Source organism: Leuciscus leuciscus (assembly GCF_965113295.1).
Source record: "Leuciscus leuciscus genome assembly, chromosome: 3".
NCBI classification, from domain to species: Eukaryota; Metazoa; Chordata; class Actinopteri; order Cypriniformes; family Leuciscidae; genus Leuciscus; species Leuciscus leuciscus.
The window spans coordinates 63,843,652-63,869,322 of NC_138727.1; the positions used below are offsets into that span (position 1 = coordinate 63,843,652).

The window sequence follows — 25,671 nt, forward strand, 5'->3', positions numbered from 1 at the left end:
AAAAATCAGTGGGAAGCCCAACCTGTGCTTTTAGCGCACGCCAGCGTGTGAAATATTCTCCCAAAAACACTCTGGTCTTGTTTCTTTCTTCAGAGGCCTTTCTCTTCTTGTCATACAATTCGTAGACACTTTTTCTCTTGCGACCCTCAGACATTTTGAAAAAACCCGGTGAGAACGGCGAGCTTCAATGAATGGCTGAAACCGTAGATCACCACACATACACCTGAAAGTGCACATGCGCAGAAAGCGGAAACTACCCAGGGACGAGCACGTACGACAGCCTTACGTAAACATATCACCAGAATGATTGACAACTAGGAGGACCAATAGTCTTGATGATCCACCCGGAAAAAGAAAATCCTCCACTACACCTTTAATTCATGCATGTGTGCTATTGCTAATTAACTGCAAGACATTTGCCTTACAGTGAACGTGTTTGTCAAAAATAATTCAGGAAATATCTGTAAAATAACAGTGTTTTATGGAAATGTATTTTTGTACTTTATTTAAATCAACTTATTTCACTTTAATTTTATTTTTTATTTGTTTGGCAGCCATAGCTGACTGTCATTGTTTATTTTTTACTTTAATTTTTTACAGTATACCTGAGGATCATGGTATAGTCCAGTGTTGATTTGTATTTTTAATTTACAAATATAAAAAAAATCCTATTATTGATCAATTGACCCTTCGTTAAGCTCCGTCCCTTAGTTACTCTTGCTATCTTAGACCAGTGTTTCCCAACCAATATATTGAAGAATACATAAGGAATTGCCACTATTCATATTAGTGTTGTCAAAAATATCGATATTTCGATAAATATCGATACTGAAATATCTGAACGATACCAATACTAATTTCCCGTAGTATTGATACTAGCCGAGCTGTCACTTTCACTTCTCTCCAAAGGCGCGTTGACAAACACCACACACGCACTCGTCTCATTCGCTCTGGTTAAATAGCAAAAGTGAAGTAAATGGGGTCGATCACACCTGACGCGTTTTTTGCAGTGAGAGGTGCCTGGTTTCAATTGGTTTCCAGCGAGCGTTCTGTGCGCTGTTTATGCGCCTGCTGCGCCTCGCGGGCCTTCCGTTTTAGTGATGAAAGGTAGTTGCTTGAACGCCCGGAGAGTGCGAATGTGCGATGATGGAGGATAAACTTGTGGTGCTCTCGCGGGTTACCAGGAGCTTAATGCCTTCACGAACCGTAACTACCACAATGTTAACAGAAAGTAAACAAAGTTAATAAAAGGCTGATTTGACGTTTACTTGACTGACAGGACAGCTGTTTCAGTGGTTGCCTAGCAACATAACAAACGCAGCGCACTGCTTGTTCTGTGTGATGGTAAGTGCTGTGTGCCGTCAGGTGTGATCGGGACAGTGCTGTGTGCCTCGCGTTTTCGAACCTGAAAAACGCGTTAAGGCCCGTACACACCGGGATGAATATCGGCGCCCGTTATTCGCCAGCGTTTTTCAACGCGTTTTTTGTGTTTACACCCAAGCGATTTTCGCTGACGATGAGCTGAGTGAACATGCAAATTCATTCCCTGACATTAGATGGCGCTTAATGTAAAACAGAAATACAATACCACTCCATAACAGTCTATACTCTGCAATACCACTCCATAACAGTCTATACTCTGCAATACCACTCCATAACAGTCTATACTCTGCAATACCAGTCCATAACAGTTCTCTTTTAACAAGATTTTTGTAGTCGCTGTCGCGTTTGTCATATAGTTCTTTATTCCGACACCAACGAGACCAGCAGCTCTACATTCATCTTGCCTTGCATCTTCCTCGTCATTTCTTCCCGGCAGTGTCTGTCTATGGGCAGTGTAGACGCTACTTGGCGTATATCTTCTTCTCTGTTACGTATGTGTGCTCGGCAAGACCGTTTTGTGATTGAGCGCCCCCAAGTTGTGTTTTACTGTAACTTCAGAAGCTCCAGACACGTGAGCAAAAGCGGCAATCTCATTGGTCGGATAGTTTTTGACGCGGCGCGTCAAACCAAAAAAACGAACCCGAGGCGTTTAAAAACAATTTACGCTTTTACGCGTGGCGTTTTTCGCGTCGGTGTGCACACTCACATTGGCGCCCGTTGTTTAGTCACGAGGCGTTAAACGTCGGCGAATATCGCGCGTGTAATTCGTCCCGGTGTGTACGGGCCTTTAGGTGTGATCGGGGCCTAATATAGCAAAGCACCTGAAAGACCGACACCCGGATCTATATAAATAATTGCGAGAGGTTGGTAACTCTTCTCATTTTAACATTTCTCAAACATTAACCAAGATGGCCTTTGTTGTTGATATGAGTGTGTCGTCTCGTTTTTTCACAGTAATTCTTAAATTTAATATAATCTGACTGAGGAATCTGAGTCTGAGTCTGACTGAGTAAATATTTTAACTATGGTCAAATGTAAATTAACTTGTGCTTATTTAACTTTATTAAAAAAATTATTATTTAATTCTGCAATTTGCCTTCATTAGCGATTATTAGGGATGAGCGAGTACAGCATTATCTGTATCTGTATCTGTTAACCATATGAATTATCTGTATCTGTATCTACTCGGACTGGGCGGGGCCTAACCCTGAAGTGGGCAGGATTTAACCCAGAAGTGGGTGTGGTTGTATTGAAATGGGCGGGGCTTTAACCGGTATGTTATTTTAAGCATGCAATTGATATGGGTTGATCAGAAATGTTTATATTTATTGCTGATTAGAAAACTATTTACATGACAGCATCAGCATTGAGCTTCAGATCAATTGTTTTGATCACGATAACAAACGAACTACAGAACAAGTTTTGCAACAATGAATACAACACATGCGGTTGCAATTATGAAGTAAAATGTAATGAACAAGAGTTTTCATCTCAACTAGGGCTGGGTGATATGGACCAAAAGTCATATCCCGATATATTTAGGCTGAATATCGATATACGATATATTTCCCGATATTTGTTCCGCAAAGTGAGAGCAAATGTTCAGTCAAAGTCAAAGCCAAATATGACATCACAAGTAGTTTTATTGAAACCGGTTCTTTCAGTGAACATTTGCAAAATCAAATGAATAAATAATAAACAGGTTTCTTCACCTTAGGGCTGCACGATTATGACAAAAATCATAATGGCTGATTATTCCCTTGGAATTGTAATTGCAATTTATTAATTATGATTATCAAAATTTACATTGAATATATATATATATATATATATATATATATATATATATATAAATAAATTGTAAACGTGTTATAATTTGCCTATATATAGAGAGAGAGAATATTATTAGGCAAATTATAACACGTTTACACAAAATTTGTTAACACACACACAAGTACTGTCCCCCTTTACTTAACATAAATTGTAAGAATATGACTAATTAAAGAATAGTACTAATAAATAAACATTAGGCCTATGCTAAAGCTATTAAATAGCAGTCCCAAACTAATTTTTGTTAATACAATGTTGGTATGAGCCACCACAGGCATTTAAAAATATAAAAAAATAACACAAAGAAAAATAGTGGCATTTTGGGGTTAATATGGAAACGACAGTTACCATGGTGAATACACAATACTGACAAGAACTGTTAATGAAACATGGAAACGGCTCCTGGTGAATAGAATGAAAATCATACCTGCATTACTTTTATTTAGTGTAATTTACAACGTAACGGCGTTGCATGCTCGTAGTTTCTTTTGCACTTTATATACAGTGAGGCGATACAGCGCGCGCCGCCGCATTTGCGCGTGCAATTGAGTGTGTTGCGCTACGACTACAGTATAACGGCTGACAGGACAAGAAAGTCCGTTTTTCTGAGGTGAAAGACTTTATTTCATGTTATAACATAACATGCTCTAAACACGCACGCAAAGTGGAAAAGGAGGGGCGGGGGCGCGAGGAGCAGTGCAGAGAGCTCCGGGTCAGCTGGCTTGGAGCAAGGATCACAGCGCAAATTTGAACTATATCGATATATGCGATATGGTCTAATTCCATATCGCATTTAAAAAATATATCGATATATTCTTTATATCGATATATCGCCCAGCCCTAATCTCAACATAACTTTCTTTTTTTTTTCAATCCGAGCACAGATATTGACTCGTATTACTCGTATAATACTCGTACTCGACAAAAGTGCTTTATCCGTACCGGATACTCGTTTCAGCCGAGTATCCGGCTCAACTCTAGCGATTATCATCAATTTGATTACACAGATACTAATTAAACTAAACTGAGCTAGACAATGACATCTCTGAATTCAATAATGAAATGACTTTAACTGAAAATTGAATGTTTAATTTTATTATTATGCATTACTGACACTCTATCCTCCAATTTGATACTGTTAAGTGCTTTGACACAATCTGTATTGTTAAAAGCACTATATAAATAAAGGTGACTTGACTTCATGTCGATCCAGTGAGCATGTTTTCGCGTGTGATGCACGTTTGCGTTTAAATCTGTTAATCAAATAAATGTATTAACCAGCATCTAGCTTTTGAACCAGTGCACTACCTCAGGACATTTTTGTTCATGTAAAATATCCCTCATTGTCATGTTCTAGACTTGTTATATTTAGCTTTAAATAAATAAAAAATACCCCTTAATATTGTGGCAGTTTTTTTCTCCGTGGTATCGAAAATGGTATCGAATATCGATATTTTTCAAGGTATCGTATCGAAGTTAGAAATTCTAGTATCGTGACAACACTAATTCATATGTTGAAAAATATATGTTCAATATATTTTCAAAGTTAAATGTTTTTAGTTAAGCGTACTCAGAAAACATGGGAAACTACTGCCTTACATTTTTTCCTTAAAGTTTTAAGTTGTTAATACGAAGACATAAGAATGTAAGGAGAATGTTAGACTGTGCATTTATTTATATCTATTAATCTGTAATTTAATGGAATAAATAAATAATAAGAACATCAAGTTAACATAGCAGTTAATCACTGCAATAGAGTTCATCCTGTTAAACAAAGCAACATGCAGCATATCATCAGTGTTTCTCTTCTCCTGGACTGAAGCACAGGCTCTACTCTTCAACACAATGGTGACACACACAAACTCAGACAACAGAAACACTTTAAATCCCAAGAGAACATTAAACACTAACAGATCTCTGAAGATATCGTGTGAAATCACAGTAAAACAAGAGCAGTAAATTACTGTGATGTCAGCATCAATTTGCTGTTGATTAACAGTAATTCGTAAGAAAATACCCAGCATGCATTGATTTCCCTGTAAATTTCTGACTACAGTAATTTATTACTAAATAATACTCTTTAATCTTGTAAAACATTTTTACAGTGATTGCCTAAGTTAGCAACAGTAACTAAGGGGTGGAGCTTAACAAAGGGTTAATTGATCAGTAATAGTTTTTTATGTAAACAAATGAGTTACAGCTGCATTTTATTCATTTCTTATAAGTGAAGCAAAACCCCCTGAGAAGTTCTTGATAAGAACAAACCGGGAGAACCGCATGTTGAACGCCTTCAGGATATCAGCTGTTGGTATGCTCTGATAAGGACATCTTCTAGAATTGTTCAAATACTTATAAGTCATGATTCTGACACTTTGCCAAAAAAAACATATCGCAAAAATGTCAAAAACAGTCGGCTACAGCTGCCAAACTAAATAAATAAAACATTTAAATGAAAGAAATCAACTAGATAGTCATGACTGTTTCCCAAATTGTTTGTTAAACCACGTTGGTTAATAATGTCATGCAGGTGTTGGAGTAATAACTTCTTTTTCACAGTGTTGGTAATGCAACACTTTTAAGGATTAAACTGAATGAGGTCAGTGAGTGAAGAGACTACTATATGATGATTGTGTCATCATCAATGTGTGTGTGTGCATGGCTTGCAAGAACAAAGTTAAAGCAACCAGAAAAATACATGATGTCAAGGGTGAAGAGCTCAATTAAAGCCAGCACGGATCTCCATGATGGTGACCTCAAACCAAACATTTTCAATTAATCTTCTCAATACAAACTTCTGTAGATGTATGACAGAAATAAAGTCAAACTGGTTATATAAGTGTAATAATGTGTAATGGCTGGAAGTCAGTTGTAGTTCTTGTGTTTCTCTATTTTATGTTCTTGTGTTCCTCTTTCCTTCAGTGAATCTGCTTGTTAACAGCAGGTGTTCATCACTAATGCTCAACAATCACTTACATATTTCCTAATTATCTCACTGCAACACTGTCTCAATGTTACTTTTTCTCTTTGTAGTGTGGACACAACAGGATTTTTTTCTGTGGGGTTGAAAGAGTCAACAGTGTAAGATAAAAAGACACTATAGAAAACTCATCTTCAAAGCAAGATGCTCAAGCCCCAATGTTATAGTCTCAATGTGACCGAGACACCCAGAGGTACATTGAGATGAAACCGTTTTCACAGCTCACCAATCCAAAAAGCTTGTGTGATATCTTCTGATCTTCCAGACCTGACAGATATACATACATCTCCACTCTCTGCAAGTTCAATGCTTCCAGGATTAGATGTCCTGCTGGGTATCTAAAGGACTTTGAATGAAGTTAGAGGTACCCCGGACCAACAATGAGTGGGCAATGGGGCAGAATAATCCCCACACTCAGTTGAAGATTTTGGGCAGTCTACTCCATCCTTCTAGTCTAGAGAAAAAAATCATTCAGATCATGTTTTGCTATCATTTTGTTGTATAAAAAAAAAAAAAAGGATGTTTTTTAATGTTTCATGTAACATTAAAACAATTAATGTTCATGATAATAAAAGTGATCAGAAGTTATGGCTGGCTGTAAGGTTGTCCTCCATTAGAAAGGTTATCGTTGTACCTATTAAACAACAGAACAGCATGGTTAAAGACAACTTTATCGTGTGAAATCGTGTGAAAGAGCAGTAAATTACTGTGATGTCAGCATCAATTTGCTGTTGATTAACAGCAATTTGTAAGAAAATACCCAGAATGCATTAATTTCACTGTAAATTTCTGACTTTCTGAATTTATTGTGAAATAATACTCTTTAATCTTGTAAATTTCTGGCAATTGTTTTACAGTGTTATAAGTAAACACTGTTATAAGTTATAAGTTAGCAACAGTAACTAAGGGGTGGAGCTTAAAAAAGGGTTAATTAATCAATAATAGTATTTTCTTTAATGTAAACACATAATAAATGAATAAAATGCAGCTGTAACTCATAAGTGAAGCAAAACCCCCTGAGAAGTTCTTGATAAGAACAAACCGGGAGAACCGCATGTTGAACGCCTTCAGGATATCAGCTGTTGTTTATGTTATGATAAGGACATCTTCTAGAATTGTTCAAATACTTATAAGTCATGATTCTGACACTTTGCCAAAAAAAAACCTAACATCCTAAAATAGGTCAAAAACAGACGGCTGCAGCTGAAAAAAATAAATAAAAAAAATGCTGATTTAAATATAGTGCAAAAACTTTTTGAATGAACCATCAATACTTTCTCGCCAGAGATCAGACATTCTGCAATTACATTTTTAAATAAAGAGTATGATTTTATTCATATAAAGACACCCACAGTCGTCAATAATCAGAATATGAATCTCAACAATGGTGACATGCTTCATCCTGCAATCCATGCTGGGAGCCATGAGTTTTATACTATGGTGACTCCCAGCATGCATTGCAGCATGAAGCATGTCACCATTGTTGAGATTCATATGCTGATTCTTGATGTCTGTGTGTGTCTGAATAATTTTTGCACTAATCTATTTAAAAAATCTAAACTCAGAATGTTTGATTTGTTGCAAGAAAATATTGTTGCACAATAAAATCTATTAATAAAAAATGACATTTGTTTTGTCAGGGATAAGATAAGTGCCTCATTCTACTTTATGATGCTGAAAACTATATCACCTGATCATCTTCACTTCCTGCTTTCTTTGCCAAAAATAGTTAAGACCCCAAACTGATATAAAAAGTCAAGAGTCAAATTGACATTTCATACATCTACAGAAGTTATTGAGATGTTTATTTGAAAATGTTTGGTTTGAAGTTACCATGATGGAGATCAGTGTTTGCTTCAGTTGGTGTTTTGTCTTTTTATCATTAGTTTTTCTCTGCTGTATAATAGGGCTGGGCGATTTAAATCGCAATATTGTTATGCGCATCTCATCAGTAAAGCCGGTTCCTTGATTAGTAGTGAATCACCATCACCTGCTTTCAGGTGGAGCGGCATTTAGGGCTGATGAGATAATTAAGTGATTAATTTAGTGATGATTGAGCATTATTGAAGACACCTGATGTTAACAAGCAGAATCACTGAAGGAGAAAATCACAAAATGTAAGTTACCATTAAGGTGATGGGTGTTTGCTTTAGTTGGGCTCTAGACCAGTATATGTTTACTTTAATAATTACTGTTGTTTGTCTGCTGTTATTGATTTAAAACAGTTAAATGAACAAAGTAAACTGTTATCTTATAGTGTTGGTTATGTTTTGACATAATCATGCTGTGATCTAAAAAAGGAAACTTGGTGAGATAGTTTGGTTTAACTTGTTAGAAGCAGTTTTGTGATTCTTCAGCCTGATGATCAGTACTTTACTTATAATTCAAAATATTTAATAAAAATTGTTCTGATCAAAAGACATTCAGATAAATTCATTTAAAACACAGACATCAATAATCAGCCTGTGAATCTCAACAATGGTGACAATAATAAAGCATGTTGCAGTGGCTGCCACCAATCACTAACTCATTAATGGCTCCCATCATGCATTGCGGTATGAATAAATTATGATCTGAATTGTCTATGTAATTTACTTTTCCTAATTGAATATTCTGCTCCTCACCATTGTTGAGATGCATAGACTGAATCTTGACATCTGTGTGTGCCTAAAATAATGATTTTTTTTTAAACAACTTTTAAGAAATCCTTTATATTATATAAAAAATTCTGGGCATTTATGCAGATTCACAGTTATGCTGTAACCAACAACATAAATCAATGTCAGAAAGAAGGATTTTAATGAGTTCAAATGATGATTGTCATAATATAACCAACACCATAAGATCACTTTTTTTTTCTTTGTTCAACTGGCAGATATAACTCAGATACAACAGCCAAACAAAATTAAAGTTAATAATATATGGGTCAAGAGTCCAACTAAAGCAAACACTGATCGTCATAACGGTGGCTTACAATTTGTGATTTTCTCCTTCAGTGATTCTGCTTGTTAACATCAGGTGTCTTCAATAATGTTCAATCCTCACTAAATTAATCACTTAATTATCTCATTAACTTCAACACTCTTGAGTGTGGACTCATACACTCCCAGGAGTGTTAATTTAAGGGCGCTTTCACACTGGCAGTTTAGTGCGGACCGGGGCACGGTTCACATGAAAAATCGCTAATGTGAACGCTGTCATCGGACCCGGGTGCGCACTAGAGTACCGAACCCGAGACTACCTGGAGGAGGTGGTCTGAGCTCGGTTGCTCCCGAACCGTGGCGCGGTTCGCGTTAATGTGCAAGCAACACGGACTCGGGTGCGTGCTTGTTCAGGAAGTATAGTATCCCGCGCATGCGTATCACTGTCGCATCAGTGAAAAATCTTCTGCGAGCAGCAGAAACACGGCGTCCCCTGGATATGTGCTGAATTACACCATGTAATGAACATAAACGTAGTTGTCTCTCACTATGTTGTGCATAATAGCACCAAAAAAAGAGACAAATTACAGCTATGCTCAGTCGAGTTGTATTCTCCATGCGTTTTCCGTGTGCGTTTGCGATGACGTAAGATCACTGCAAACGCACCTGGGTTCGATACAACTAATTGAGTGTGAAACCAGACCAACGCTGCGGGGGGCGCCGGGAACTAGCGCACTCGGGTTCGGACCGCAGCAAACGAACCCAGTGGAAAAACGCCCTAACACTGGAGTTTTTGCTGTGTACAAAGAGCCGTAGTTAACAGACAAGCTGAGCCATATCGCATTAATTATCGCTGGCGATACGTCCGTGATATTGATGTGATTTGGCTCAGCTTGTCAGTTAACTACGGCTCTTTGTAGTAAATTCTGCTCCATCTGAAAGCAGGTGAAGGCGATTTACTACTAATCAAGGAACCGGCTTTACTGACGAGATGCGCATAACAATATCGCGATTTAAATCGCCCAGCCCTACTGTATAAAACACATTTGTTATGGCTAGAAAAAAGCCAAGGAGTTGTTGGCTGTTGTGATAATGCCGTGATCATCCTGTACTGTCTGATTCACTGATCTCATCCTGCGTATAAGCTTTGAATTTATATTTTGTGTGTGTGTGTGCGTGTGTGTGTGTGCGTGTGCGTGTGTGCGTGTGCGTGTGTGTGCATGTGTGTGTGAAAGGATAGAGAGAAAGGGAGAAGATAACCTGACTCATGACAGTTTGTACCTGATTTAAGTGTTGCGCTTGTATTATTCAAACAGATATATCATTATTTGTTCTGTACAGATTATGTTAGGGAATGGTGATTCATGAGTTATTAGTCACCTGGTTAAGCTGCACTGTTAACCCTTGCTGTAAAAAAAGGCCTAATTCTGACAGTATCATACCATTTTCCATTAAAACAGTAATATACCGTAGAAAACAAAAATAGCCTACAGGAATATACTGTAAATCAACAGTGCTCAAAATCGACTCTCAGAGGTTGTTTTCCCAATCACACCTTATACCCTCATTCACTATTCCCTACATTAGTTCACTAATATAGTCCACTTGACAGAGTGAATGAAAAGAAGTGAGTGAATTGAGACACTGATGAACACCTGATAAGCAGAATCACTGAAGGACAGAGAAACAAGAACAGAAAAACAGAGAAACACAAGAACTACAACTGACTTCCAGCCACTGAGTGTGAAACCGGTTTACAAACCAGTTTACGATTATTTCTTTCATACATGTACAAAAGTTTTTGTTGAGAATTAACAGAGATTTAGTTAATAATAAAGTTTTTTGTAACCATAATGGAGATCAGTATTTGCTTTAGTTGGTCTCTTGTCCCTTGACTTCTTACCATTCATCTCTCTCTGGCTGCTGTAACAGTGAGTTTATAAAACACATTTGTTATGGCAAGAAAAAGTCAAGAGGAAGATGATCAGGTGTTTTAGGCTTTTGAGATGATGTCACAATCATTCTGGACATGTCTGATTCTCTGATCTTTCCTGTATATATTCTTTGAATTTATGGGTATTTCATATTTACCATATATATGTGAATCTACAACATGAAATCAATATTTCTGTTATCAGGTCTTCTGAAGAATATCATAATCATATGGCGCATTAAAACTTTTTGAATTCCTGCTCGACTCAGACACACACAGACATCAACAATCAGCATATGAATCTCAACAATGGTGACAATCAAAAGTTTCATGTCGCAATGCATGCTGGGTTCCAGGATAGTATAAAACTCCCAGCATGCACTGCTGCATGAATAAAAAATAAAAAATAAATATTGCCACCATTGTTGAGATTCATGTGCTAAATTGTGATATCTCTGTGTTTCTAAATAACAGCGGAGCTCTGTTTTTTTTTTTTTTGGTTTATTTATGATGTGTTAAAAAAAATGAGTCATTGTAATGTATTGCTGTTATTTCACAGCGGTGGTAATGTAACACTTTTGATTGAGGAATGAACGAATTTTAAATTCTGAACGAATGAACATGCAATATAATGATGATTTTGTCATCATAATCGCAATCATTCACAAACTGTGTTTGTGCACAAGTGTGACTTGCACAAAAGCAGCAAAAGAAAAACTAATGTTAAGAAGTCAATGGTCCAGAACCCAACTAAAGCAAGCACTGATCTCTATAATGGTAACTTCAAACCAAACATTTTCAATTAAACATCTCAATAACAACTTCTGTAGATGTATGACAGAAATAAAGCCATACTGGTTAATAATAAGTGTAATAATGTGTAATGGCTGGAAGTCAGTTGTAGTTCTTGTGTTTCTCTATTTTATGTTATTGTGTTCCTCTTTCCTTCAGTGATTCTGCTTGTTAACAGCAGGCGTTCATCACTAATGCTCATCAATCACACTTAATTATCTCACTGCAACACTGTCAATGTTACTTTTTACTCTTTTTTTAGTGTGGATTTCCCTGTGGGGTTGAAAGGGTTAACAGTGTAAGATAAAAATACACACCCACAACATTTATTTTAACAGTAATAAACTGTAAGTTATAAAACAGGTTTATACTGGCAACACTGTTGCCAGTAGTTTACTGTAAAATCTTGTTTTTTGGGTCACCATTGTGCAGAAGAGTAGAGCCTGTGCTTCAGTCCAGGAGAAGATCTGCAAACATTGATGATTTGCTGCATGTTGCTTTATTTAACAGGCAGTGACTCTAGTTGCTGGTCCAGTGGAAATCTCTTTATTTACAAAAGTTTTGTTGTGGTTTCAAATGACATAAGTTCACAGTAATACTTTGCTCACATTATTAATGCATTGTAAATTTTAGTTAATACATTTAAATGACAGTAGGTCAATTTAAGGCAGTCGTTTTCTGCAAGTGAAATTAGTTAACTTGAATTTTAATTTAGTGCATTTTTACAGAAACAAACTGTAGATTGCAGTGAAGAACTGTACAATTAACAGTAAATTACTGGCAACAGTGTTGCCAGTATTTTACTGTAAAAAAACCCGGTAAGGTCTAACAGTGTGGTGTATTGTGCTAGATAGACTTCATCAATAATGCTACTTTATACAGTAAATTTTTTTTACTGTTTTGTTTGTTTTCAGCTACACACATACATAATTACATAATGTAAACCAATCACTTACATCAATATAAGCTGAGAGGCAACTACTACATTCAGATCTGCTGTCCAATGTATGTCTGTGCTGCCAAAGGAAGTTAAGTAAAGTGTTCAAACTGATTCCTCCTAAAGCCTCCTAAGCACCTGTGGTCCTTTATCTAGAATACTAAGTCTAGGACTATTTAAAACCATGACAGATAAATCAGATTTCTGTTAATGTGAAGACAAGGCTTTATCTCTCTCCAGAAAACTGCCCCATAATGTATTTTCATCAGTAAATCTGGATAAGACTCATTAGCCGCGTTTCCACTGTCGGGCCAGGGCCGGGCCGTGCTAGTGCGTGCCAGGGCCAGTCGCGTTTCCACTGTCACTTCCGGGGCTTGATCGGGGCTTACTCGGGGCCAACGGCCAGGATTTCTGGCCAGTCGAATACCTTGGTCCAGAGCGGGCCAGCTTGGGCTAGAGGAGTGGTTACGAACAGAGGCTGAGTTCACTTGAGTCGGGAGACGGCAGCGCCGGATGATTCTGTCAGCATTAAAGACTTTTAAAATAATTTAACTCGCGTTCATGTTTGAATGCCTTGTGTTTGTGATGCAAAAGACTATGCGCGCTAACCATTACCATAGTAAACATAGTAAACGCTTGAAGATACGCATAGTAAAAAAACATACGCTTGAAGAAATCAGACCAATCATAAAGGCTATCACAGTCATGTTTTTATTTTATCTGTCAGTAGCCTACGTCTCTTTATACCGGACTATCATACAATAAAGCAACTTTTTTTTCGGGAGCTTCCTCTGTTTCTCTGACGGAAAATATCTGTATGGGAGTCGAGAGTGCTGCTAAAGCTCCTCAGGTCGTATTTTTGGTGGCATATATTTGTAGAAATTATCATTCTTTCTAAATGTGATGTAAATATGTCCTGTAACGACCAGATAAACAGTAACAGACGCGACTGAAGAAGTAAGTGTGTCCTCTTTCTTTTGTGAAATAGACCTAACAGTAATTTATTTCTGAGTGACTAATGTGCAATTTTGACATAAATTAATTCATTATGATCAATGTATCACTTTTTATTGTAAACCTGTGGTAAAACATCGATGCTTGGGTTTTTAAATATTCAAGTAAACAACAAAAATGGCAGCAAACGGCCACTTTTATCATGTTTGTTTTCAACGCTGTTTCCAGTGATTTCTGATTAGTTTTCTGATAAAACTTCCATTTGTTGGTGAAATGATGGGTTAGTGTGACGTTGTTCCAGAGAGGCGTGTTACGGGCGTGTTTTAGTGAAGCGCTGTGGAGCTTCTGGCCCGGCAGTGGAAACGCAGGCCCGGTGCTATTAGCCCGGCACGGCCCGTTTAAAGCCCTGGCCCGGCCCTGGCCCGACAGTGGAAACGCGGCTATTGAGCTCCTCCTGAAACTGTACATTGAGCTCTTTCTGCCAGTAGGAGGCAGTGTCACATTGAGCTTGTGGATTGAGAGAGTAGAGATGGATTGAACCAAACTCTGTAAATGAAGTTGTGTTGGACAGAATAGAACAATGATTGTATCTTAAACTTGAGATTGATCTTGACCTATTAAAAAGCCTCAAAATAGTATCTATGAGTTCCTTGATTTTATAACATTGATAAACATAGTTTAAGTGTTGAAAGTGGCTCAAGGATGATTGTAAGGCAATTGCACCATTTTTTTCCATTGTTGGATTTTAAATATTATTTAATCAAGAAAGAGACATGGTTTTCCTTTCACTCAATGTTATTAATTTATTATTAATTGATAATGTTTATCAATTTCATATGTTTTCCCAGAGCATTTGTGCCACCATGTCAGGTAAGATATTTGCTGCAAAGAAATAAATCCTCTGGATGGAAAAACTTCTCTTTTTGTTGACAGCTTAATGTGCTGATCAGTGTCTGATATAGCCTAGTTTTATTTATTTGGCATATTATTATCGTGTAAGCAGAAATCTCAGCTACAGCTTCTTTTAGCAGTAATACTAGAAACATGGCAGTGCCACATCAGGGCAAGAAAGAACCGTTATTTACCACAGTTCATGTTTAGAGAGCTGAACTGATTCTGACACAGAAATGCAATAATACACGATACGGAAACGTTAGGAAATAAAGTGGTGCCGTGAACATGACACATCAAGAACAAAAATAAATTAGCCTACTTACATCGTGGTCATCGGTTGAACAATTTAACTTTAACCATAGAGAAAACATAAACATGATTCACGTTCGTAGCTGCACCACAGGAATTCAAGCTTGTTATTGATATAGAAAAAGACGGAGAAAGTTTGCTGTAGACACGATATCTACTGACTAGCGTTTCTTCCTGAAACCTGTAGGAGTCGCTGTGACGCTCTTCAGTCCGCCGGTAAAACCACTGAAGAAGAGGAAGCCTGGCGCGCTCAGACTGAGGTGTGTTGTTTTAACTGTTTGTGTGATTGTTGATTTAAAGTCTGTAGTGTTTTAATGAGCTTTAAATGAACTACTTATTCGCATTTATCAAAAAAAAAAAAAAAACCTAATTAGCCATGATTTTACCACAGTAACCATAGTTTAGCCTGGGTATTTGTAATAATAAATAATAGTATAATTGTAGTTGTAAACACACACTTACTACAGTAGCTGTGTTTTAACTGTCATATTTGTAATAAAACCAAAGTTAACACGTTGTTTAATTTTCTCATGTTGATTTTCAATCAATTTTCAATGCTGGACACTTAAATGACGCTTAGAAACGAGTACAAGTATCACATTATCATGTTAAATTTCTGAAATCTGTGTTTAAATCCAGCAGCTAAATTTAAGTTTTAGATATTGGTAATGTGTTGTTATGATATATTTACAATAATAAATGTAAACATAAATACACCTAAACATATGTTTATTTTATATCTGTAATTAATATCTACCTGTGTATTAATATTCTCAGAAATTGCAATAATTTTCTTATACTGTGTAGTTCTGTTCTCCTTCATTATCATTAGTCATTTTGAGTTTAAATCAGTGTAAGTTCATTATAATTCAATTCACATTTACTTGTATTGCGCTTTTCACAATACACATCGTTTCAAAGCAGCTTTACAGAAAATGCTCGAGTCCACATTACAACTTAGATTGCTATAAATGTGGATAAATGCCTCTTGTAATAATGATGATGTGTTTGTCTTCAGATGTTGACCATGAGAGCACAGATGGATGTGATCTGCTGTAAATCAGTAGGAACTGATCTGTCCATGCTGGATATTGAGGATTTCATCTCTGAAATCTGTCAGCTGAAGAAAGAGGTGGCGTCACTGGAGGCAAAGCTGAGAGAAAGAGGAGACAAACCCAACAGAGAGGTTTGAGCAGCTCATCATTTCATCCTTCAGCTCAATCAAACCAAAGTTTTGTTAGCTTCTCACTTCTTATGCACATCTCAAATTAAGCCAGCAGCAAAATATGCAAACAAATCACCAGTATACCCACTAGAGATAACTGCTGAATAATGAGGCTAATATCAACTGGTTTATTTGTGTTGATCTATGATGTGTTTGTCAGGATCTGGAGAAGGTTTCAGTGTGTGTGACTGATGGGACAGAAGCTCAGGATTCAGTCTGGAGATCCAGAGACACACAGGACTCAGAGCTCAGTCTCACTTTACTGTGTTATACTGACGCTCAGGATCATGGATCCGCTGATCAAACCTCTGACTGTAACGCTGGAGAACAGCAGATGAAGATGTGCTCCATCAAACTGGAGGACTGCAGGAACCTGATAGAGAGACGAGGAGAAGAAACCACAGCAGAGGAACAACAACAGAGCCATGAGGAGGAGGAGGAGGATGATGTTCAGAATGAGGATGATGTTGAGGATGTAGAAAATGAGGATGAGAATAATGATGACAATGATAATTTTATTCCTTCAGGTATGTATCTTCCATTTATGATCTTTTGTTATGGCAAATCATAGTCAGAATGTGTGTAAGAATTTAGTTAAAGCTGCAGTCCGTAGTTTTTCCTCTTTGTCACCATCTCTGTTCGAAATCTGCAATTGCAGTTATTTGCAGAATTATCAACTTTACGTGGGTTGTGCCTCGGCATGAAACAGCGCGGATGAATCCAATGTTTTGAGGAGAGTGTGCGGCGGTCAATCACCGCGCCGGTGTGGATACGGGCATTCAGAATCACAGATTATACTTTTTGGAAGTATGACCAATATTAGAATTTTCAAAGGAAAATGATGTCTGAACAAGTAAGTAACATCCACTTTTGTTCTGACCAACTAAGGGGAAAAAAGCATTGCAGTAAATCGCGCTGATTAAATCTAACGATCGCTTATCATATCATGTCTAACCGTGCAAATCATAGAAGGGCAGTTATTTTGTACAAACAAATAACAATCATAGTGCTATGAAATAAACGGTGTATGAACGGAATCCCTGTTATGCGTAAACGTGTTATAATATAACATAATTTATAAAACGGTTAGTTCCAATCCTTGATTCTGATTGGTCAATAGCTGTGCTTTATTCACGATAAAACACGGCTATGACCGCTTCACCCAATGGTTCTATGTATCACTACACAACACCCCTAGCAACCACTCTTAGCAACTTAAACACATGTGTGATCTCATTGATATTGTTCATTGAAGCTATAGTGGAGTATTGTGAGAGATCGAGTAAGCGTGTGTTCCTGCATTCACAGTAGACATTGCATTTTCCTTCAGGTCAGTCCTATATTCATAATAAAATAATCCGTTTGAATGTCCGCTGCGATATCTTGTCCTTTTAACAGTTAACCATTTTCCCGTGCCTATAACGTTAGTCATCTGTCAGTTGCGTCTTCCTTCTCCGTGAAAACAAGTTTGAGTTTTTTCAATATAAAAGTCTTCTCTACCGACTGACTCATTCATAAGACAGTCTTCGCCGCCATCTATTGGTGAAATAATGTATGTAACTTCTGTTGCTGTTTACGGTCAGGGACTATTTTTTCCAGCGGAAGGAATGCTTTTAGTGATTTTACTTCATGAAAGTTGCATAGATAAATATTTTTCGGCTTTAATATTTGTATTGTGTGGCAACCGTTTTATAAAAGCAATAAGGCACTCGAGGCAAGTGCTGTATCGTGAATAAGTAACGGCTGAAGGTGTTACTCCTCTTCGCGTCGCTCCTAACAACGCCCTTCAGCCGTTACTTATTCACGATACAGCACAGCCTCTCGTGCCTTATTGCTTACTTAAACATCTTACGACACTTTACCGATCTGATTCAGATCCAATACTTGACAACGGAGGCGGCGGGTTTGATTTTCTTGGAGTAGAGGTGAATTGCTCCCTCTCATAGCTAGCACAAAATAATTCATATTTACCATAATAGCAAAACGAGAAAGGCACAACAAAGGAAACTCCGTAACTCTGTAAATTAAGCGAACAAGTGCGCTACTGTTACGTAATTGAACTATTGAAATGTCGTACCTGTCTAGCAAAAAAAAAAAGCTGTCTCTGAACCCCTTTAAAACACGGAGTTCACGCCATCTTTCAAAAGCCCTGCCGATGTTTATCCTTGTTTTCGCATCGGTTGCTGTCTCTTTTTTTCTCTAGCCACTCCAAAGTCCGAAGTCTTTTGGGTTTTACAACTGGTGAATCTCCAGTGGTAATTGTCGTTTGAAACATTCTGGATCCGCCATAAGCTTAATTATATCAAGTGCTGTGAGAAAAGGCTATAAATCTCCACCTCGAACATCCTCACACGCAATATAGCCGACTAGCCGAGACTCCTTCTTTACGTGTACAGATGTGACGTAATGACGCAAAGACATGCTCGAATTTCCCGCGGAAATCCACCAGTACCACTGGAATTAAAATCATTATTAAAAGCTAACCGATTTGAATCGAGCTAAGGCAAGCAGAGAGTTTTGAACACTGGCTGGTTGTTTTTATTTTGGATAATTTTTAACACAAAAAAAGTTACGGACTGCAGCTTTAAGTTCCTAAATCAGAAGGTGCAGACATTAGTTACTGTGAACCGATGTGTTGAAAACACTGTATCATGAGCTGCATCACAATTTCACATTTATCTTGATTAATTTTTAAGCTCCTAAAGTTATAGAACAATATAGACAGATATTATAGAATGTCATGATGGTAAGTGCATGATTCATTAAATCTATTTGTGTTCATTTAAAGTTAGAAATTTTAATACCTTTTTCTTTTCAGATGTGAATGGCGGTTCATCTACTGATGAAGAAACAACCTCGACATCAAAAGATCAGCTGAAGGTCAAGAGTTTCTCCTGCGTCACCTGTGGGAAAACATTGAGCTCACAGGGACATTTAACGAGACATGAGAGAAAACACACAGAACAGAAAAGCTTCTCCTGCAAGAGATGCAACATCAGCTTTCCTACCTTAGAAGAGCAGAGACTTCATTCAAAAGAGCACAGCGTGAAGGAGTTTCACTGTGAACAGTGCGGGAAGGATTTTTTCACCACTCCATCTAGTATGAGAGCTCATATGAAGACACACACTGGCGAAAAGTCTTTCCACTGCAGTGAGTGCAACAAGTATTTCAGCACCAAAGGGAATCTTGATGCTCATAAGCGAATCCACACGGGTGAAAGGCCGTACAAGTGCCCTCACTGCGATAGAAGATTCATGTATGGATCCCATTTGAAGAAGCATGTGCGTGTTCACACCAACGAGAGGCCGTTCCAGTGCAGCGAATGTGGGAAATCCTTCACAAACTCAAGTTATCTAAAGTCACACAAGAAAATACACTCTCAGGAGAAACCATATCAGTGTTCACACTGCGATAGAAGATTCCGTCAAAAACCTAATTTGATTTGCCATGAGAGGACTCACACCGGAGAGAAACCGTACCTGTGCTCCTACTGCGGGAAGAGCTTCTTTAATCCGGCTCATTTTGGACTTCATCAGAGAGTTCACACTGGAGAAAGACCGTATCACTGTGCCGTTTGTGGGAAGAGTTTCGCTAAACAGTGTACCTTAAAAAATCACCAGCGGATTCATACAGGAGAAAGATCGTTCAAGTGTTCTCAGTGTGACAAGACGTTTGCTCGATCGGACGTCCTGAAGACTCATGAGCGAGTTCATACAGGAGAGAAGCCTTACCGCTGCTCCATCTGCAACGAGAGATTCGCTTATTTAGGTAGTTTTCAGACCCACCAGAAGAAACACGATAAAGAACAAACTGCTCCTGAATCATCATAGTGTCTTTTCATCAGTAAATCTGGATAAAGGACTCATTGAGCTCATCCTGAAACTGTACATTCAGCCAGTAGGAGGCAGTGTCACATTGCGCTTTCATGTAGTTTGAGAGAGTTAGAGATGGATTGAACCAAACTATGCAAATGAAGTTGTTCGACAGAACAGAACAATGATTATTGAACTTGCCATATTAAAAAGCCTCAAGATAATAATTATAATAATAATAATAATAATTCGTTACATTTATATAGCGCTTTTTCGGAGACCTCAAAGCGCTTTACATAGAAGGGGGGGAATCTCCTCAACCACCACCAATGTGCAGCATCCACTTGGATGATGCGACGGCAGCCATATTGCGCCAGAACGCCCACCACACACCAGCTTACTGGTGGAGAGGAGACAGTGATGAAGCCAATCATTATATGAGGATGATTAGGAGGCCATGATCGACAGAGGCCAAGGGGCAAATTTGGCCAGGATGCCGGGGTTACACCCCTACTCTTTTTCGAAGGACATCCTGGGATTTTGAATGACCACAGAGAGTCAGGACCTCGGTTTAACGTCTCATCCGAAGGATAGTATCTATGAGTTCCTGGATTTCATAACGCTGATAAACATGTTTTAAGTGTTAAAAGTGGCTCAATGATTATTGTATTTGTTCCATTGTTGGATGATTTTCATTTAATTTCATTTAATTTTAATTAAAAAATTAAGTTTTATTTCATCATGAAAGAGACATGGTGTTCTTTTCACACAATGCTACTAATTTTCAATTGCATTTGTTTTCCCAGAGTGTTTATGCCACCACATTAAACACGTCACTTGTAGAGAGTTACAGACCTGTCTCTCTCCTACCATTCATAGCGAAAACACTTGAACGAGTTGCTTTCAACCAAGTATCATCTTCCTGTCTCAGAACAACCAGCTGGATGTCAACCAATCTGGCTTCAAGAAAGGGCATTCAACCGAGACTGCATTACTGTCGGTCACTGAAGCCCTACGGACCGCAAAAGCTGCTTCCAAATCTTCAGTTCTCATTCTCCTGGATCTGTCTGCTGTCTTCGACACTGTGAATCATCAGATCCTTCTGTCCACCCTCTCATCTCTGGACATCACAGGAACTTACCTCCACTGGTTTTGAGTCCTATCTCACAGGTAGGTCCTTCAGGGTCGCATGGAGAGGCGAGGTATCCAAAGCACATCAACTGACCACAGGGGTTCCCCAGGGTTCAGTGCTTGGACCCCTCCTCTTCTCCATCTACACCACATCACTGGGACACATCATTCAGGCACATTGTTTCTCTTACCATTGCTATGCTGATGACACACAGCTCTTCCTCTCATTTCAACCAGATGATCCCACAGTAGCTGCACGGGTCTCAAGCTGTCTGGCGGACATCTCGGCATGGATGAAGGAACATCACCTGCAGCTCAACCTGGCAAATACTGAGCTTCTCGTCCTCCCTGCCAATCCGTCTCTACAGCACGACTTCACTATCCAGCTAGATTCATCATCAATCACCCCATCAAGATCGGTCAGAAATCTTGGAGTAATATTTGATGACCAGCTGACCTTCACAGACCACATTTCAAAGACCGCTCAGCCATGCAGGTTTGCACTGCCAGGGAACTACACTAACCTTTTCCACTGGTGGCACTTGCGCTACTAACTTTTTCAGTTACTGGCGCAAAACATGATTTGGTCGCACAAATTATTTATAGTAAGCCGCTCTGGATAATAATGAAACTGTATTGCATACAGATGTGCTTTTTATTTTACTTGCCATCTTTTAAACCACATGCCTTCTTGTTTTTGTTTTCTTTAACATTGGTTGGGATAGATTTACTGCAATAGAAAATACAGTACACAATAAAGTGCAAAATGGATTTCAACATGCTATGGTTGGCACAGATGGGCAGACTCCTGAACTCTTAAGTAGTGATGCACCGATGTGAAAATTGTGGCCGATACCGATAATAACCGATATTAATATTGCTGTTATGGCCGATATCGATATCTCTGTATAGAAAACAAATTTACTGATAATCAATTAAAGAGCTATTTTCCAAAACATGTTTTCTTTTTTTCTTTTTTACTTTAGAAATGACTTATGTTGGGCACCTTTACCTGTGTGCAAAATATGTCACACATAGGACACACATGCATTATATTGCATTGCATATAATGTGTGCTGGTCAACTTGTCTAAAATTAAGAAACCCCTAGAAAACAGTAAAAAAAAAAAAAAAAAAAAAAACAGGTGTACAATAAAGATAGGCTACTTAATTTATTATTCCAATAACCAAATATGATACTAAATAGCACAGGGAAAAGGGCTTCTATTTGTGACGTGCTGTCTTTGCATTTGAACATTGCACATTTTAAACAGGACACGCATTAGCTGCATAAATGTTAGCCAGTACAAACATATTTATAGAAAACAGTTGACAATGAATAGACAGGAGTCCAATAATAGCATAACGAATCACTTATTCTAAAAATAATATCAAGTAGGCTAAGTTAGACGAATGCGACATATAACGAGGGCTGTGTTGTAAAACGTCCGTCATTTAACGAATTTTAAAAACACGGATGGATAATACAAAATGCTTTCCGACATTTTGACAGAAAAAAAACAAGCAAGAACAAAATTTAAACTATAGCCCGTCAATTTTCATTTTACTATTATCTTCTCTCTCTGTGTGCGCGCGCGTCCGTATTTGTGTGAGAGAGAGAGAGCTCGCGCAACAGATACAATGGTACGTTTTAATCTAAGTAACGGTCGTGCGGCTGAAGCCAACTTGATGTGTTGAATGCTCAGAGCAAGTTATAAAACGTATTCTTAAAATACACATTTCTGTTTTAATAAATGCTCATAGTAAATCATAGAATATTGCCTAAAACATAGGTACAAAAATAATCAGTGATACATTTGCGACCCATTAAAAAATTTGGTCGCAATGGCATTTCAAAAGGTCGCATATGCGACTATTTTGGTCGCAGTGTAGTTCCCTGACTGCACAACATCAGGAAGATCAGGCCTTTCCTAACTGAGCATGCAACACAACTTCTCGTCCAGGCCCTAGTCACTCCTAGGCTTGACTACTGCAATGCTCTTCTGGCTGGACTTCCATCATGTGCAACTAAACCTCTACAAATGATTCAGAATGCTTCAGCTCGTCTTGTCTTCAACGAGCCCAAGAGGGCCCACGCCACTCCTCTGTTCATCTCTCTGCACTGGCTACCACTCGGCATGAAATTCAAGGCTTTGACATTTGCTTACAGATCTACCACAGGCTCAGCCCCCTCCTAATTCCACTCGTTCCTACGAGTCTACATCCCTTCCAGAAGCCTACGATCGGTCAATGAGTGACGACTCGCGGTACCATCACAGAGAGGCACGGAATGACTCTCCAGAACATTTTCATTCACTGTTCCTTGATGGCGGAATGCTCTCCCCACCCTCATCCGGAATGCAGAATCCCTGACAACATTCAAAAGATAGCTGAAACTCATCTCTTCCGTGAGCACTTAACCTCTTAATAAGCAAATGTAACTTTCCTTTTTCTTTAATACTCCCTTGACTGGCTTATGCTACTCTAAGCAATGCCTGAACTTTGTATTTTGAGCACTTCTTGCATTGTTTTTACCTCTTCATGATGACCTGTTTGCTTCAGTCCTCATTTGTAAGTCGCTTTGGACAAAAGAGTCTGCTAAATGACTATGGGTCCTATCTTGCACCCGACGCACAGTGGACTTTTCCCTCGACAGACGCACGTCGGTAAATTCGGGATTGAATTTGCGCTCCCAGGGGCGGTTCAGCGAAAAGAGGAGGCGTGTTCCGTAGGGTTGTGCCGACCATCGTGATGCCACACCCCCTTACCCTGTCAGACCAGCCCAGTCTCACGGCAGTTCGTGAAAGGTCACGTAATTTAATCTATTGTTTCGAGTACATCAGTGGTTGAGAACCTATGGCTCGCATAGGTTCTCAACCTGGCTCTTAGGGAAAAATCATGTGGCTCACAAGGTCTCTCACCCTTTACCAACAAACGATAAAAAAAATGAAGAAGTGCATGTTCAGTGCTGTTTGCGAGTGTCATGAGTCACCACAGCAATCAACTAACCACTTACGTTTCTGTGGTAACCTACAGCTCCTGCACTGGGAGTCAAGCAGCTGCAGCTAGTTTAAGGTAATGGCGAAAAGCATTTTAGAACAGCAGCAAAAATTTAAAAGTAGACTATATAAACTTTAATATATCCTTTTATTGAAACGGGTGCTTTGCTGTGTAAAGAGACATTTTGAAGCATTTCACCTGCTGGCCACTGGTACTTTCACTTTTGCCGCAGAGACCCTTTATGTCCTATAAATGTGTCGTATTGTTGATAATCCACGCAGATTTTAGTTGACGATTCTGTTTAAAGTTATTAATAACTAAACATGAATGAATGGCCAAAGAGAACTGAATTCTACTGGCAGGATGCTGTGCGCACGCTCCGAGCGCAACACGGACAAGCATAGTAGCTTTTGTCTTCGGTTGCGCCTAAACGGCCAAATAAACACAGAAATATTTCAAAATGCCAAGTTGAGTATTCCTGTAAACACAGTAGATGTAAGTAGCTACCATGGGCGTCGTAACCATTGTATATGGGTGGGACAGGACCCACTCACTTTTTAAGACCAATGATATTGCATTCAGCGCATATGTCTGTTCGCTTCTCAGAGCATCGTCAGTCAAATCCATTCCACTTGAGGAACGTCCTAATGAATTAAACTCCATTTCCACTGAAATAGCTACATTATATTTCTCAACGAGCCGCAACTGACAAAAGTCAGTCAAATATTGTGTTGCAAACATCAATAACAGCTTTAAGTTGTCAATGCTGGCAAATGACCATGGTATCAGCAGGTTAATCCACGGATAGCTGTGCATTTAATGCACGATGTGGAGGCGAGTTTAGTTTACTTGTTTAATTAAAAGGCATCAGAATTCATGAAATGGCATGAAATAGGTAGCTACTATGTGCATTCTCTCTCTCTCTGTCTCTCTCTCTCTCTCTGTCTCTCTTTATTTTTGTAATGGTCAGCACGATTCCGGAGCATTAAGAGGAATTTCAGTTACCGTGGACACACTTATAATGCAGGTAGGGCTGGGCGATATATTTTTTAAATGCGATATGGAATTAGACCATATATATCGCTGAAATAAAGTTTTTCACCTCAGAAAGACGGACTTTCTTGTCCTGTCAGCCGTTATCCTGTTCTCGTAACGCACACTCTTCTATTGCACGCGCAAATGCGGCGGCGCGCGCTGTGTATCGCCTCACTGTATATAAAGTGCAAAAGAAACTACGAGCATGCAACGCCGTTACGTTGTAAATTACACGAAATAAAAGTAATGCAGGTATGATTTTCATTCTATTCACCAGGAGCAGTTTCCATGTTTCATTAACAGTTATTGTTAATATTGTGTATTCACCATGGTAACTGTCGTTTCCATATTAAAGGTAGGGTAGGTAATCATTTTTCAAAAAAAAAAACATTCCAAATTTGTTTAAACTGTCTTTATATACCAATACATAATTAAAATGTAAGTACTCTGAAAAAGAAAATATAAAAATCGAGTGACTGTAGACCTTTTAATCTGCAATAAACACAGCTCATTATTTCCATTCACTCCACCCCCTCCC

The 25,671-nt window shown here is 38.4% G+C and overlaps 2 protein-coding genes across 3 annotated transcripts in view; one reads left to right on the top strand and one right to left on the bottom strand.

The window, feature by feature from the left end:
- The window catches only part of LOC309495433 (uncharacterized protein), a 50,548-nt gene extending 28,306 nt beyond the window's left edge, over positions 1-22,242 (top strand). Inside the window, exons 2-5 of one of the 2 annotated variants that reach the window (XM_082165221.1) lie at positions 15,375-15,783; positions 15,949-16,116; positions 16,316-16,682; positions 18,974-22,242. In XM_082165221.1, coding sequence (XP_082021347.1) covers positions 15,949-16,116; positions 16,316-16,682; positions 18,974-19,986 — 1,548 coding nt within the window. In that variant the 5' untranslated portion in view covers positions 15,375-15,783 and the 3' untranslated portion in view covers positions 19,987-22,242. Of the gene's footprint in view, positions 1-14,556; positions 15,191-15,374; positions 15,784-15,948; positions 16,117-16,315; positions 16,683-18,973 lie in introns of those variants that run through there. The other variant, XM_082165222.1, reaches the window with a different exon arrangement.
- The window catches only part of LOC309495446 (uncharacterized protein), a 134,919-nt gene that overhangs the window by 104,397 nt on the left and 4,851 nt on the right, over positions 1-25,671 (bottom strand). The gene's annotated exons all lie outside the window — the stretch shown is intronic.